Consider the following 16,482-nt stretch of genomic DNA (forward strand, 5'->3'; position numbering starts at 1 on the left):
GCACCTCTTAAGTTTAATGGTTGAAATAACAGCATCATTGGCAAGAGTGGAGTGCTCCAAACGCTTTTGCTGCCTCTATATGTACACAGTGCCACATTGCTTCACTGGTGGTCTCAGATACGTTCTGTGCATACCCACACAAACTGAGACATCTGGAGGCCGCTTTCTGAGCAATTTTCTGAGCTTTGCAAGTCCTATGGCTGCTTCATGTGAGGTTCTTTATTCACCTTAACACTCCCTGCAAAATGTCTTTTTAAGTATTTTATACAGGCCTTTCCCGCCTCCCACATCTCTCTCACCACACACACTCACACACAGAGGCACACTTCCACTATTATTGAATCCCAGACTTTAGCAATTCATTTCATTTTTATGCTGGCATACCACAGAGTAATCAAGCACATTTTTGGCATTTTCCCAAATGAATATTTATAGATGGTCATTCTTTGTACAAAGAAATATTGATGTTATTTTCAAAATGTCAACCAGGGTTAAAGATACTTAATTCCCCACTCTTAACGTGTTGAATCTAAGCTTCATGGAGCAGCAGTGTACTGTATATGTATATTAATAATAATAATAATAATTAAACAGGAGATTGCTGACATGTGATTTTCCCAACAGAAACATCTCTATTTACATACATTGCACACATTATTTTGATTGTTTTATCCTGTCTATCCTGCTCAAATCTCTTCCTCTTTATCCTTATTTTCCCTCCCACTTGCTAAACATCCTGGTTGCTTGTTTTCCTGCTCTTGATATGACTTACAAGCAGCTAATCAGCAGTTTTACTGCAACTGGTTACATGTTGAAATTAGCTTAAATACATTGCCCATTGCTGAGGGGACAACTTGAGATGCATGAATAAGTTAGGTTCCATTAATTAAGCTCCACATGGTTCTCTGAGTTATTCACAGCATTAAAAAAAAACTGCCACCTTAATTGTGTCCTTCTTTCCTTCTGAGTGTAGTACCCATGTGTATGATATATTGATGGATGGTATCAATATACTTAGACTTAGATTTGATTTTCAAATGTTTATTATGAAGGTAATGGGGACACCTGCATTTTTATTAGTATATCTCTCAGTGATTGGTGACCGTAAAAATCAGATGATTCTGTGAATGTATGAATCAGATCTGACAGATATGATTATCTGTCAGAAATAATAGATAATGTCCTTCGGTGCAGAAGATCAATGTTTTACCTGCCCTGCAATGTTTAATAAATGTTCTTAGGTTTGCTTGGAGATATTTTTGTGATGAAGCCACCGACTGCAGCATTCTACAGAGATTTCCATACAAATGGAAATGTACATATAGGAACAGAAATTTCCACTGGAATGTACACAAACCTGTCTCCTCTGTAGAAATAATATCCTTTTAGATATTCCATAAAAATTCACAGACATTCTAAGAGTTGCAATCTTACTGTATCTGGGCAACTCCAGGATCTTAGATGTATTGTATAGTCTTCAATAAGCTTATATTAATGCGTGCCAGTTCAATTGCAGGTTTAATTTTTTGCTGGTTGCTTTCTTACATTTCCTATTCATTTCTTTAGAAATCTTGCAGAGAAAGTTTTGATTTTCTGTTTGGGCTTAGATTTGGCATTTGTGGCCTTTTGTGCATCATGTTTTTCATTTCCACAGTGGAACTCTGTAAAGTGTCTTACAGCTAAAAGCAAAAATAAATAATGAAGTAATTGACACAAATATTTTATCCTAGAACTGTGGGGTTTGATTTTCTCAAATAGTACTTCCAAACACATTCTCCTGATGCTATTGTTCCCTTGATAGAATACTTTAAATATGCACCCACCCACTACTATTTGTTGTTTCCATGGATTGCACGTTATATATGTTCCAGCTGAACGACAGTATAACTTTCACCCAGGTGAATCGTTTTAAAAGCTTAAAACCAGTTTTGCAATTTTTTTTTTATTTTACTCCTTTGATTCCAAATGTCTTATTGATGTTTGCAGACAGAGAATATTTTTAAATATTTTATTTTAAGGCTATTTTTTTTCTCTAGCTGAGCAGTTACGAACCACCACACTATTTATATACTGTATTCCTGCACAGCTGTGCAAATGCATGTACATTAGTAGAATTTTTTTAAAAAAGACACTACAAACAATTTGAAATAGTGTGATTTCCCAGTTATCTCCAGATTACAGCACTGTAATGCTTGCGACATCCACTTGTGCTGTAAATACAAATTATTAAATATACATGGTATTTCAATTTCTGCCTACTACAGTTATACAGCTACAACTTTGCATAAATGTATATACAATTTGGCTATGTTATACATATGGAAATACTATATTACATTTATTAATACATGCATTTCAAGCAGCAACTGCATTGGAAGCAGGTCTGACACAGCAACGCATGAGAAATATGAAGTGCTTTCCTACAGGAAGTTAGTAAAACAGGAATAAAGACAATAACAAACCCATCAAGGCTTGTGTAAATAAATTACACAATAAAGCACAGGTAAATTAAATATTCCCATGCAAATGTTCCCCAATTTTTAGCATTGAATTGGATTACTTGCAAAGAGAAGACATGTGATTTGTTTTCAGCAGGAAGCTTGTATTTTGGTGGGATGACATTAAAATCTTCCCTCTTATTCATACCCATATCCAGCATCAGAGAAAACTCTGATACTGGATATGGATTTTTAGAGAACTGAAAAGGGTCTAGTGACTCTAATCCAATTGCCTTACTAGATTCATATCCTTGGGGGTTGTCATTCAGTTATTATTATCCTTACCTGGGAGTTCTCAAATTTTGTGGATGCTCTATCCTGTAAAATGATAAATGGATTTTTGTGATTCCTCCTCATCTAAAAAAACAACAAATGAGCTTCTTCTTGATAGTAGTGAGATGGCCATTATTGATTTAGTGTGGGTTCCTCACTCTGTACCTTACCCCCTTACCATTACCCTGGCTATGGGTCATATCTGTTCTTAAGTGAATGTCTTTGTAGCCATTGGTATGCCTCCTCCCTCAACCTTTGGAAGGCAGCAGACACAATAGAGCTTTTACTGTGTGTTTAAAAAGCACACCGTATATAAATAGGGCTGCCTGGGCTGTAGCCTGCATCCTGCATCTGTCATGCCTTGCTAACCAGCTCCTTATCTTCAAGGTCAGTCTGCCCCTATTTTCAAACCTGTGATTGTTAGTGTCTGTCCAAAAGTATACCTTGCGTATTCCAACCATCAAAACTGCTTACATTACTCTTGACCTCAGGGAAGGGAACATGATTACAAGCTCCCATTCAGCTCTGATGACACTCTGAAACCAGTCATCTGACCAGTTCTTTCTGAAAAATGCCACAGATTTTCATACTTGTTGGTTTCATCAAGGAAGGATCAGAATCAGATTAATCAATACTTGGTCTGGGAGTAAAAACAAGCAAGTCCTGTGATGGGATGAGGAGATTTCCCAGTGTGATCTGGCGTTAGTTACAGTTGCAAGAGAGGAAAAGATCTGAGAACTAGCTTATTGCAGGGAAGTGCAAAGCAGAGAGATGAACGTGAGACTCCCTCCATCCTATCCTAAGGTTATCGTGGCTTTCCTTGTGACGAAATCTGGTGGTTCCCCTCTTTTGCATCCCGAGTCATTATTTATGTTTCCAGCCAGAAACATAAATCAGCAGATGGATTTCCTCTAGATAGGTAGTTCTGGACTTAAAACTGTTCATTTAATAATTCAAAGTTAAAACAGTCTCAGAAAAAAATAACTTGCGATCCATCCTCGCACTTATGGCCATCACACACACACACACACACACACACACACACACACACACACACACACACACACACACACACACAGAGAGAGGGAGAGAGAGAGAGAGAGAGAGAGAGAGAGAGAGACACATGATCACAATTCGGGAGCTTGGTGCCCAGCTTGCATTTATGACAGGTTCAGTGTCCTGAGCCATGTAATCACGATTTGCAGCTTTTTCCACCAAAAGTGCCGAACTGGGTTCGCTTTATGAGTATGGTGATTTGCTTAACGATTGTGGTAAAAATGTTTTTTAAAAATGGGTTTGACTCAACTTGTGACCACAACAACTTACGATGGGATTCCCGTCCCAATTGTGGTCGTAAGTCGAGAACTACCTGTACTGTTGATGGGCAACCTGAAAGATTTGTTCATGTTGTGTGGACTCCAAAAGAGCCGTACTTGACCTCAGGATATGAAACTGCAGTCAAGAGTATTTGGATTGTGATGACTCTCTGCAAAATTGGAATGGGGGAAGATGAATCAGCAGTCCCCATTTGCTGCTGCTCATAGTTAAGTATGGCTGTCACCTATTGATCCAACATCCACTCATGATGGTATGCCTATGTGAATACACCCCTATTTTGCTGAGTGTGGAGGGAAACCTGGGAAACATCCTTTTGCCCAAGTACTATGTACTGTCCCCTGATTTTCGGGACTGCTGGCCCAGCAGAAGCCAGCTGGATGAAGCAACTGTGGATAACTCAGCCACGGATCCAACCTTATGAGGATGAAGGTCACTCTTCTGAGCTTTGCAATATAGCTTTTTCTGGGTTCCTGCTCCAGATAAGCATGTGCCCTGGGAAACAATAACCCAAAACCCTTGGATGGTTTTTGCAACAGGTGTGACTCCAGGCAGTGAGTCGGGATAAACAGGAGGGAAGAGCAGCTGTCCCTGCCAGCTGAAATTCCCCTTGGCTTTAAGAAGTTTTTGCTAGTGGGCACAGGGCAAGAAGAATGATTACTGGTCACTTAGTTCTATGGAGCTTCCTTGTCCTGATTTATTGGTATCACCCTTATCCAAACTTGCCCACAGAATCCAGCAGCAGATTCTAGAATAAGAGGAAGATGATAAAAAGAATTCAGGCTTAGCTAAAGTTCTCACCAGTGAATTGTAGCTCTGGGTTTTGTATGAGCAAGCTTCTAATTATTTTCACCTTCTCCCACTTTGTTTGCAACTACTTGGGGGTCATTGCCCATAAGAACTCAGATCCTAATCCATTTTGGATTTTGTGTTTTGATCCCACCCTTCCTCTCAAGAAGGTAATGTGGCCATACAATTATCTAGGCATCATACTGTTTTGCAAACCCCAAGAGAGACAAAGAGCTTTTATCTGGAGTTCTCACTTGATGCTATCACTGTTGCTCCTGAAAATACATTCTTCTTTAGTACGTGGATCAGTGATAAAATGTGCAACAAATAATATTTTGTGAATATTGCTTTTGAATATTGAATTGTTGAATATGTATTGGTAGCCAAAATTGAGCAATCTTTTGGTATTTATGATCATTTTTGACATCTTTTGCAGTATGCCCCTGAAATTTCTCCTCTTAAGTAGCCATAGATTACTTGCTTAAGGATGTCTTCCTTGCTTTTCTGTCAGAAATGTACTTCTGTTGTCCACTTGTTAGAGCATGGCTTTCTTTTTATAGTAGGCAGATGCTACCTTCCCAGAGGTCCTTCCCAGAGATGGTTGAACCCTCCCATCAATCTAGCCAGCAGAATCAATGTTGAAATATGATAGGAATTCTGCTCTAACAGCATCTGGATGTCCATGTTTGCCCTTTTCAAATTTAGGCACATTTCAAATTTAAAAGCCTGGTTGAATAACCTTATTTTTGACTGGTGTCTAAAAGAACCCAAAGAGAACACTAGATGAGGCTCCTTGAGGAAAGTAGTTATTGTCTGTAGAGGGCAAAGGGACTCGCCTGGAGGGACAGGAGGAAGTCAATAATCAGATAAAAGACGACTGAGTCCAGGGCAGGAATGTACCTTGAGTAAACATCTCAGACTAAACCCTTTCTAGTTGTCATGAAAATAAAAGGGAGAGAAGAGGAAAGTATATTCAGACTATATAGCTTTTCAATAAAAGTAATACTGACCTATATGGCAATGGTTTCCTAGCCACATCTGCCTTGAAGAGCTACAGTTGTCTTACTGCATCTACCTCATAGCTTTATCAGAAGACTTTCACCAAGATGAACTCAAAGGGTATGGGTATAATGTCTCAAATAATCACTTTTGTCTTTAATCTTTCAGCTAAAATAACAGTTGGGCAGGCTTTTCATAAGCTTATGACTTTTGGACAATATTTGGTTACAGTTTCTACAATTTCCAATCAGGATGACCGGTGGCCTATAAAAACTTTAAAATTCATAGAAACTTCGATGTTTTTTAACTTGTAAAAATCTATTTGAAAGGTTATCTTTTGAAAGATATTCAGACTTCACTAGCTAAAAAGGTTTTTAAAAACTCAGTTTTTCAAGGATATCTGAATATTCTGGATAATTAGTTAAGATTGTTTTCTCCTTAAATAATTGATATTTGCTGCAATTAGGACCACTAGTTTTGTTTTGTCTACAGCTTTTTAAAAGGCTCATTTTTGTGTCCACAGGAAAGTTAAAAAAGCTATCCATCTTGAAGGTTGACCAGAACAGGCTTACTCAATTAACAGAAGCTGTTGGAAACTGTGAATGTCTTACAGAATTAGTTCTTACAGAAAATCAGCTGTTGGTAAGTATGCTGTTAGCTCTTCAAATGTTGGCATTAAATGAGGATGGCATGCTTGATTTACTTTAACTGCAAAATCTTTATTTTAAGACCTTATGACAATTACAGTGAAGTACAAAATAACTGAATTGCTATTCATCAGGATTCATTTTAAGCACAGTGTTGAATACCATGAAGTTATAGTCTAGCAAAACATCAGCTGAACAGTGAATGAGACAGAGAGACAAGCATGACATCCATTTCAAAACAGGTTTCACTTGAATTTGGTTGTAATAACAAATAATTCAGCAAAGATTAGCGTTGTAGAGGAGAAACCAAATTTATGAAAAATGCAATAATTAAGTATAAGATCTAATAGAGGATGATCTTGTACAGAATGTAGTAGGATGCTGGCATGCTAAATTATGTTTTGGCATTCTCCAATCACCTCTCTCAAACCTAAATATTCTAGTGCTTTTTAATGTAATTTATGAAATTTAATAAATATTTAGTAATTTAAATAATAAAGATTAGCTGAGTTTTGCAACAGCTTTTCCAGGAGGAAATCCCATTAAGCTGATAGGAAAAAATAACTGAAGAGAGGAAAAATTTGTGCCAGCTGATTTTGGAGGGAAATGAAAAAGACCTTAATTAAAATTGACAATATGTTTTAAAAACTGACTGGTTTCAGAAGCATTGGGATTGAAGAAAAATTAATCTAAAATAAAAAAAAAATCTTGATAGAAGTAATTTACTGGCTGTGGTCAAACAGCATGAGCTGGAATGGGAATCAAACATTCCAATCTCAGTGAATTTCACATTCCTGGTTTCTTACATGCCAGCACTGAAGTTTAGTCAACCTGAATGATTTTGTAGGATTCTCCAATTTACAGAGGTTTAAGGGACAGATATGTGTATGTGTGTGTATCATAAACTCATCTGTCTTGTCCAAGATATGGTAAAATTCTTTTCTATATTTTAAAATTATTTCAAAAAAGTATAATTCAGTTCTAATAGGAACAGTAAAGCTATAATATTTGATTTGAAGTAATAGTGGGAGATGCAGAGATTGAGTTTCAATTTTGGGCTCTCAGTTTGCTTGAGTGGCTTTCAATTATTCTTATTCATCAGAAGTCTTTCTGTCAATTGCCAGATTGTCATTTGCACCTGTGTATGTTCCCTATTTTTTTTTTGTTTAATATTGATGGACCTTTCCTAACCATATCAGCAAATTGGCTGTTCATTTGCTGCAGCAGAGTTTGCTGGTTCCAGGTCAGTGATAGAGTTAAGAAGTAATTTTATCCCCTTTGTAGGATAGGGTTATGGAATAATTTGTCTAACAAATGGGGAAGAAGGAATGAAAACCTGCAAAGGTGAGGAATGGGAGGCGTAAGAATGGAACACCAGATGTTTGCTTTGCAGTGTGCTAGAACAAGATGTAATAGTAAAATAAAGGCTGTAATTTGTTCTCTCTCTATTATACATTGCTCCAGCTTGAGACTAATTTGCTAGCCACTGTTCCAGAATAAGCAAATACTTTAAGAGAGGGAAAGAACCACAGTAGTAATCCTATGTAATCTGCCATAATATGTTTTTATGAGTACAATAACCATGGATCTCTTTCTTACTATGTGAATTGCCTTAATTTTTCTTGTTCTCCTGCGAGTGGAGAAAAAGCATAGGTAGCCTTCACCATCGATCTCTGAAACATCAAAAATATTAATTGGACAATGAGGATCATCACCATCTAGAATAAGAGGCTTCTGAAATAGTGAGAAATTGCCCCAAACTAGATGTGACCCTCTTTTAAAATAAATATTTCTTATCTCGGTTATTCACTAGGGTTTTGCAATTGTATCAAAAATCCTGAGGTGTAGCTCGGTACAGATGAGAATACTGATCATACATTCTTTGAACTTTTAAAATTTCAGACATCTGAAATTCATTGTTATTTTGTTAGAACTCCTCTTAGTAAAGTTTCTGGCCATCATCTGTTCATCATTCTGTTTAAAGATGAATTCTTAAAAAGTTTTAGCATATTAATTAGCTCATTGCTTGCTTTCCACAACTTACTTTGAAATGCCAATAATATTAATTGCTGACATTGTTTCGTTTCAGACTTTGCCAAAGAGCATTGGAAAACTAAAGAAGCTGAATATATTGAATGTTGACCGAAACCAACTTATATCTTTACCTAAAGAGGTAATTAATGTTTATTACTATTTACACTGGGAGAAATGAAGTATGTAGTTTTTATTCAGAAAAAATAGAATCAGAGCTATGAATAATCAAAGAATATAGATGTAATAAAGTTTGTGTATGGAATAGTGACCACATTGGACTGAAACTAGACCTTTCCATTTACTGGTGAATGTACTGTGACTGATATTTGTTTGGAGATTAACCAAAATAATTAAGACTTTACCTCCTAGCCTTGGGCTTCTCAGATAAAAGAGGAGGACAGCTGTTATTTGTGTCAACATCTTTTCACCCTGTAGGTGGAAATCTGAAATATTATCTCAAGTTTTAAGAATAATTGAAGGCCAGGTCATTCTCCCACAGCAATGTTCTGGAAGATAATCTGCAGTTAAATTTGGGATGCTTTGTCAAAATACTGTTGAATGTCTCTAGCTATTAGGAGTATTTAGCTTATTAAAACTAAAATTACTATGTAGAAGTATAACTCAAGACTGCAGGTTCTTAGATAATTATAGCAAATCGTGTTAATAATATTACCTCTTAGATGTCTGAAACTGCTTGATTTTTAATTCAGTAAGGATACACTGCTGAAAATGAATCAGCACAAGATTTTTTCTTAAGTTTTAAGTTGATATCATGGAAGTTATAGTTTCTGTACTAAGTTCGAACTCATTAAGCATAACCAGCGCTAAGATTAACTGAACATTACACAGGAATATACCTACTAATGGTTTAAACACATTGAACTGTCTGTATTTTTCCAGAACACAACCTGACCCAGTTTCTTATTTTATGGAAAGACATCTTGAAATGTTTTGAGTGTTTGAGCCATAGGAAACAATGGGATCACCCCCTCAAAATATCTTGCTTCTTTCGTATCACCCTATGATCAGAAGAATAGACAGCACAGTAGCTCATGAAAAGTGTGACTACTAGTGTAGTGTTTGTGGAAAAAATAGAGAAAAAATAACTTTTTTGAAGTTTATGATCATTCATTGGAATGATCTTGGAATGATTAGGATCATTCTCCACCTATTGTGCCATCCCCCAATTTAAAAACTCAAAAGTGTAGCCTTCTGCTTTGCCTGAGAGGTTTGCTAATTGAAAGGAACACTAAGGAGAGGTTACTAATCTGGCTTGAAAGAAAGAACACAGAGACCTCACTTTCTCACACACCTCTTTCAAGTTAATTATCTACAGGACAAGATGCATCCTGGTAAATAAAATGAATTGAAGTCGGCTTATTCACACAATTGGGGTTTCTTTCAGAAATGTTTTTAAAGTAAACCTCTTCTTAGCATCATGTCAGCCTAATCCTAACCCTGAGGGCAATCGGGAATATAGACTGCCTCCTTCTACCTTTGTTTTTACAGGCTCATTGCAAATTTACCATTTTATATATATATATATATATCTTGGCAATCTTGTTTCTTGAACTCCCACTTCTAAAATCATTTATGGAAATCTAGGCACGCATACATGGCTTTTAAGAGAGACAAACACTCTGCTGCTCTCTACAGGCATTAGGTTGACAGGTCAACAGTCTTTGAAGAGCAAAACAATAGAAATAAAAATTGATTGGATGGAGCACCTGGATCTAACAAGACTATCCTAGCCCATACTCTGTATGACTGTTAACGGTGACTTTTTCCCAGTTGGTAATGTTCACATTTTTCCTTAAAAAGCTACCAATCACTGTTTTTACAGGGTTATGTGATGGAACTGCATGGGGCAGAAGCACAACATAGCAAAGTGTGTTGAGGGCCACTTTGCGGGTAGCACAATTTATGCTGATATGATTTCCTCCTGGCTTTGATATGGCAAAGCAGCTGTGTTGACACATGTGAAGTCCAGCTTCAGCAGAGAAACAGAGACTTACCTTGCTAGGTAGTCAAAACAATGACATGATAGGTAGGGAAAAAAATCAGATCTAAAAAGTCTCCTTCATTGTATCAGGCATTCCTTAAATGCCTTCTGCTTAACTCCAGAACATTTCCCCTCTTCTCTCCAGCCTAAGCCAGTAACAACAAAGACATGTCCTATCCTTACTGTAATAGCCCGGGGGAAAAAAGTAAAAAAACACTCACTTGCAAGAAACAAGGAACCTTCCAATCAAATCACAGAACACTTAAAAACAATTCCACTCTTTCATACTCAGACCAAACCAGCCTAGCTTGTTTCGTAATTGGACCAAAACTCACTAAATATGCATTTTTATTTTGACAATGAATCACTCAAAGCAGTGTTCAAGCTTGAAGTCTTCAGTCCATCCTTAGAAGAGAGCTGAGCACTTCAGGGTGAAGGATGAATTCGTAAAAACTACAGTACTTCTCAATTGAATCCAGTTGGTCTCCTAAAATAGTTGCCATTCTTCAGTCCAAGAAGCATTTCCCCCACATGCATTTGGCCAACTTGGTTCTCTTGGTTACAGCCTCAAGCGACTGAAGGATAAAAACATCAAATAGAAATACTTCTGCTGGTGAATGTTGTTTCTGATGTGGTTGTTTGATTTCTGTCACTTGCTTGAAACAAAATATGAGCATGTGCTATAAATAAGAAAAGCAGCACATGGTGTGAAAGTCAAACGATCAGAAAAGATTTAATGTATTGCTTTCAGGGAAGAAAAACTTATTCAGGGAAAAGAGAAGGGATGGTGGGTAATCAGCAACAGGCAAGAATATAAACTCTGTAAACCAATAGCAGCAAGGATGTTGGTTTTGGAAATCAGTTTTGTCCTACTTAAAAGGCTTAAAGCAGTATATAATTATTATTTGGGTGGATGCGATATTGCTGTATATATTCCCTAAAACTCTTTTATAGTCTCTGCTTGCCTTTCAAGGTGAAAGGAGAGTCAGAAGTTGTTCCATTTGAAGGTTGAGACATTGTAAGATTTTCTATGTATTACTCTTGTGTGAGGGTTTTGTATGCCCTTCCATCTCTTAACTGTCTAAGATCCAGCATAGGTATGAGGCAATGAACATATACTGATCAGGGAAACCTCTGAGTTGGTAAGAATATTAAACAGTTTTATGTATTAAGGACCCATACTTTTATCTTGGCTTTTATAAATAAATTTTTACTCTATATAGTGTAGTAATTCCATTTCTCTCATAATTTAGACAGTAATCTATATCTGATCTGCCTGGATAATTTATTCTGGCAAAACGAAGTGTTAATAATGTGGAATAAATCTGAGAATCTGACCAGTAGGATATAATCCTATAAATACACCAGCAATGATTCTATTACAAGAGAATAATTTACTGAAAGCAGAACAATATTTTCTTTTAATTAGATAGAGCAAAACAAATTGTCCTCTTAGCTGAACACAGATGAGACATGATTATAGAAGTCTGCTAGTTTAAGTAGTTTTAGTCTTTTGTTGACACAATGAATGCCTTTAGTTGTTAACTGAGAAACATCATGGAGGGAGAAGTAATAGAATAACAGAGTTGAGAAGGACCTTGGAGATCTTCTAGTCCTCCCCACTGCTCAAACAGGAAGCTATACTATTTCAGACAAATGTTGTTCAATCTCTTCTTAAAAACCTCCAGTGATGGAGCACCCACAACTTCTGGAGGCAAGCTGTTCCACTGGTTAATTATTCTAACTGTCAGGAAATTTCTGTTTAGTTCTAGGTTGGATCTCTCTTTGATAAGATTTCATCTGTTATTTCTTGCCCTCAGGTGATTTGGAGAATAGGTTGACCCTTCCTCCTGTGACAGCCCTTCAGATATTGGGAGACTGCTATCATGTCACCTTTAGTCCTTCCCTTTGTTAGACTAGACATACCCAGTTCCCCACAACCATATGGTTTAGCCTCCAGTCCCTAAAAATCTTTGTTGTTCTTCTCTGCACTCTTTCCAGAGTCTCAACATAAAAGATGAGCACCATATAGATGATCAAGCCAGACTGAATGGATTTTTTCCACTTTTTCCTTTCTTGTATATTTATGAAACTATCAGAAAAATAGGCTCCCACTGATACTTTTCTGGAGTAGCCAAAGATAAAACATTCACACCAAAACTTATAGAAAAACTAGATAGATGAGACTGGTTGATATCTTATAATGCAAAGGATAACTGTATGCGGAGTCAGATAATTGTGTTGTTGAAAAAGGAGTATACAAAATAATGAGTAATACCAACCTTATGTACATATGCTATACACGACTTTGTATCTGATAAGTTGGTTTTATTTACAGGTAGTCCTTGATTTATAACCATTCATTTGGTGACTGTTCAAATGGCACTGAAAAAAGTGACCTATGACCGTCTTTCACACTTACGAAAAAGCATCCCCTAGTGCAGCATCCCCATGGTCACATGATCAAAATCTAGATGCTTGGCAACTGGCATATGTTTATGATAGTTGCAGCGTCTGGGTGGGTGTTATGTGATCATCTTTTGTCATCTTCTGACTTGACAGCTGTGGCAAGGAAAGTTGTAAAATGAGAGAAAATTCACTTAACTGTCTCGCTTAGCAACAGAAATTTCAGGCTCAATTGTCATCGTAAGTCGACTACCTGAATATGTGCCCCATAGGTGATTTTTTTTTTTTTTTTGCCTAATCTGCTGGGCTCCAGAACAGGCACCAAGGAAGCATTGCAGCAGCTGGTAATAATATAAGCCTATTCCATTTCTGAGCCTTTCGGCTTTGTCATGGGATGTCACAAACACCCACCCCATATGACATTATGTTATTCGTTTGGTCACTGCAAATGCTTCACTAATTGTGTTAAAAGTCAAATTTTATTCACTAGGCAGATCCCTTTTAAAATGCTATTCTAAATATAATTTTATGTCATAACTGGCTGTCTCAGAGTTTGAAATCCCATTTATATGTCTGGTGTTACATAAACCAGCTATTCAGGCTTTTTTATTCTTAATCATAGTCATCAGTGCTATTTTCAAAAATAAGACAAAATAACAAATGTGAATTTTTGCAACTGTAAAAGTATTGAGATAGACATCTGGTAAAACTCCAGACCAAAGAGATCCAGTATATGGTATGTTTAGGTTGTTCTAACTCAGGGGTGGGGAACTATGGCCCTTTTATGACTTGTGATCTTCAATTCCCAGAATTCCTGGGCCAACTATGGAATTCCGGGAGTTGAAATCCACAAGTCATAAAAGGGCCATAGTCCCCCACCTCTGCTCTAACTAGAAATGATGAGCACTGACTTTGGGGTAGAATTCAGGCAGGCAGTTACATTCCATAAAGGAATATCAATTTATTTTATTTCTGCCTGTTTGAAATCTCAGTAGAAAGTGATTTCATTTCATTTCATAAAAATGTGCAGTTCCTTATTTTATCACTCTGCTGAGCAGTTGATAAGAGTCGGAATTGCTTTTCATAAGATACTTTCTGATGTGCTGTACAGTGATAATGAAAGTCATAATGCTTGGTCTTTGATTTCTGCTTTATGTCTACAAGTTTGTTTTCTGTTTCCCTTAATGGCTCGCTCTATAAATATATTCTTGCTCCCTCTCCTGATGTATTACATTTTTTTTATCCTGCCTTTATTATTTTTGTAAGTAACTGAAGGCAGCAAACATATCTAATCTCCTACTTTCCCTACAACCAAAATCTGGGTGAACTGGGCTGAGAGAGAGTGACTGTCCCGAAGTCATATAGCGGGCTTTCATGGCTAAGGTGGGATTAGAACTTACAGTCTCCTGGTTTCTAGTCTGGTGTCTTCACCACTAGACCAAGCTGGTTCTTCTCTTTGCCCTATTTGTGATTGTCACAGAGCTCAAACTATTCTTGCAATTAGATGAATTATTTTCAGAACCATTTCGAATTCAAAGTTACAAAATGAATTTAAAAGAATTGTTTCGCCCATTTTCAAAATCCTAACTCTTCACCTCATAGCGCCAAGTAAATTTCTTGCATATTGGGATCATAATTTTGTTGCACTTGGCATTTATTTGTCCTGCCAAGTGTTCTGTAAATATATTAACATTTAAAATTTGTTTTTTAAAAAGAGAGAGAAATATGTTACAACAGAGGCTTACAGTCCAATGTTGAAGCTTTACTTTTGGGACTTTAATAATACAGTAACTAGGCAGAACTGCATAATAATGTATCATTTAGTTTGTACGCATACTTAACAATTAGGATTTTAGTATGTCAATTTGCTGATATTCAGAGTGCACCAGGTGTATGCAGGTACTAAATATCTGGTGATTGTTCTGCTCTATTTAGCTAAGTTTATAATATTATAAACTTACAATATTAAAAAATCCTTAAGCCATGTCTGTATGTCACTTTATTATATCCATTTGTAAAAAAAGGGTGCCAAACAGCTACTTACTGTAAGCAAGTGGTAAGGACTTAGAAACTCTGCAGAATGCATGCAGACATAATTTGGGGAACTGGCCGAGTCTGACCCAAAGTTAGATAACAGTATAGCATTTTGGATTGGTATATAATTGTGTCAAGACTAACTTTTAATATATTGAGAATTACTGAATGATACGTGGCTGGCATCTTTATAGCATTAGGGGAGGTACACCTTCACTTCATTTTGTAAAACTTAAATTACTGAAAATGCTGTGTTCTCTTGTCATTGTGTGTGCGTGCGTGTGTGAATGGCATTGTGCAGTCTGTGTTTACAGTACAGTGCTCTTTGTTAAATCAAACAATTGTATCTTGTGTTTTTCTTAATTGTTAGCTGCTTGGAAATTTGAGTCAGGTAATTCTTGTCACTGTAAGTACTGTTCAGCCCACAGTTTCACCAGCTCCCTTCATCTGACTGCTTTCAATGCATGATGATTCAAACTGGCTGGCTCCACCACTGCACTTTCATTGCCCCCAAATCTTGAATTTCCCAGCTTAAGAGAGAGGATGCTTTCAAAGAGGCTGCATGGCCAAGTTCATTCTGCTTATGTCCCTCAGGCACAGCTATTCAAAGCAAACCACTCCTTGTGCACAACAAGGAATCATCTAACATTCACTAATCACGATAATTGTGTGCAGTTTTTAAACATTTTTTACATGTATTTTAGTTAGACTAGTACAATATTTTTGTTGCAGCACTTTAGCTCCTGCAAACCGACAGAGCACTTCCAGAAATTTAGTGCATGGTTTCTCACTTTTAATAGTAGTCTATGACTTTAAAAGTATACAATGATCTTGCTGTTGCTCCCATTATTGACTCCTTGCATGAAAATAGGAAAGTATACGTTTTCATAATGGAAGGAAATATGAAAATATTTGTTGGTAACATTTTACATAAATGTTAAACTGTGATGAAAAGTGTAGTGCTTAGAGTGGCTATTGAAAAGAATTTCATTTATAAAGGTAATAGCTCAAAATAGGTTTAGTTGAATTGACTTCAAGAGCTAGGATTTATTCAGAAATTTAGAATTGTATTTAATTGGATTTAACTGCAGCAATGTATTTTTATTTTGATAATCCCGACTTAAAGGTGACTTTAAAATGGCTTGCTGATAAAAGAATTGTGCCCAATTTTAAGGAGTTCAGTTCCTTTTTAAACTGATATTTACCATTTGTGGCAAATAATGGTAGAATTTCTTTATCCATTAAAGTGGGCATTTGATAGAAATGTCATCCATATTGTGCATCTTATAAGGGGAAATGTGATTACATTTGTCATAGCATGCTAGTCATCTTAAATTAGATTTTCAGCTGTGGATTTAGGAAATTCTGTGGTTCTCCATTCAACATGCATATTATTAGCTATCTTAAATTTCAAACAGAAGACAGACAGAAGACATCACAATAAATTAAAAATATTCTTCAATCT

General features: G+C 36.5%; 1 protein-coding gene across 1 annotated transcript in view; it reads left to right on the forward strand.

Annotated features, from left to right (window-relative positions):
• The window catches only part of LRRC1 (leucine rich repeat containing 1), a 91,041-nt gene that overhangs the window by 62,326 nt on the left and 12,233 nt on the right, over positions 1 to 16,482 (forward strand). Inside the window, exons 9-10 of the mRNA XM_034436714.3 lie at positions 6,418 to 6,536; positions 8,631 to 8,714. Coding sequence (XP_034292605.2) covers positions 6,418 to 6,536; positions 8,631 to 8,714 — 203 coding nt within the window. The remainder of the gene's footprint in view (positions 1 to 6,417; positions 6,537 to 8,630; positions 8,715 to 16,482) is intronic.

Source organism: Pantherophis guttatus, chromosome 1, assembly GCF_059756535.1.
Source record: "Pantherophis guttatus breed Tessera chromosome 1, ASM5975653v1, whole genome shotgun sequence".
NCBI classification, from domain to species: domain Eukaryota; kingdom Metazoa; phylum Chordata; class Lepidosauria; order Squamata; family Colubridae; genus Pantherophis; species Pantherophis guttatus.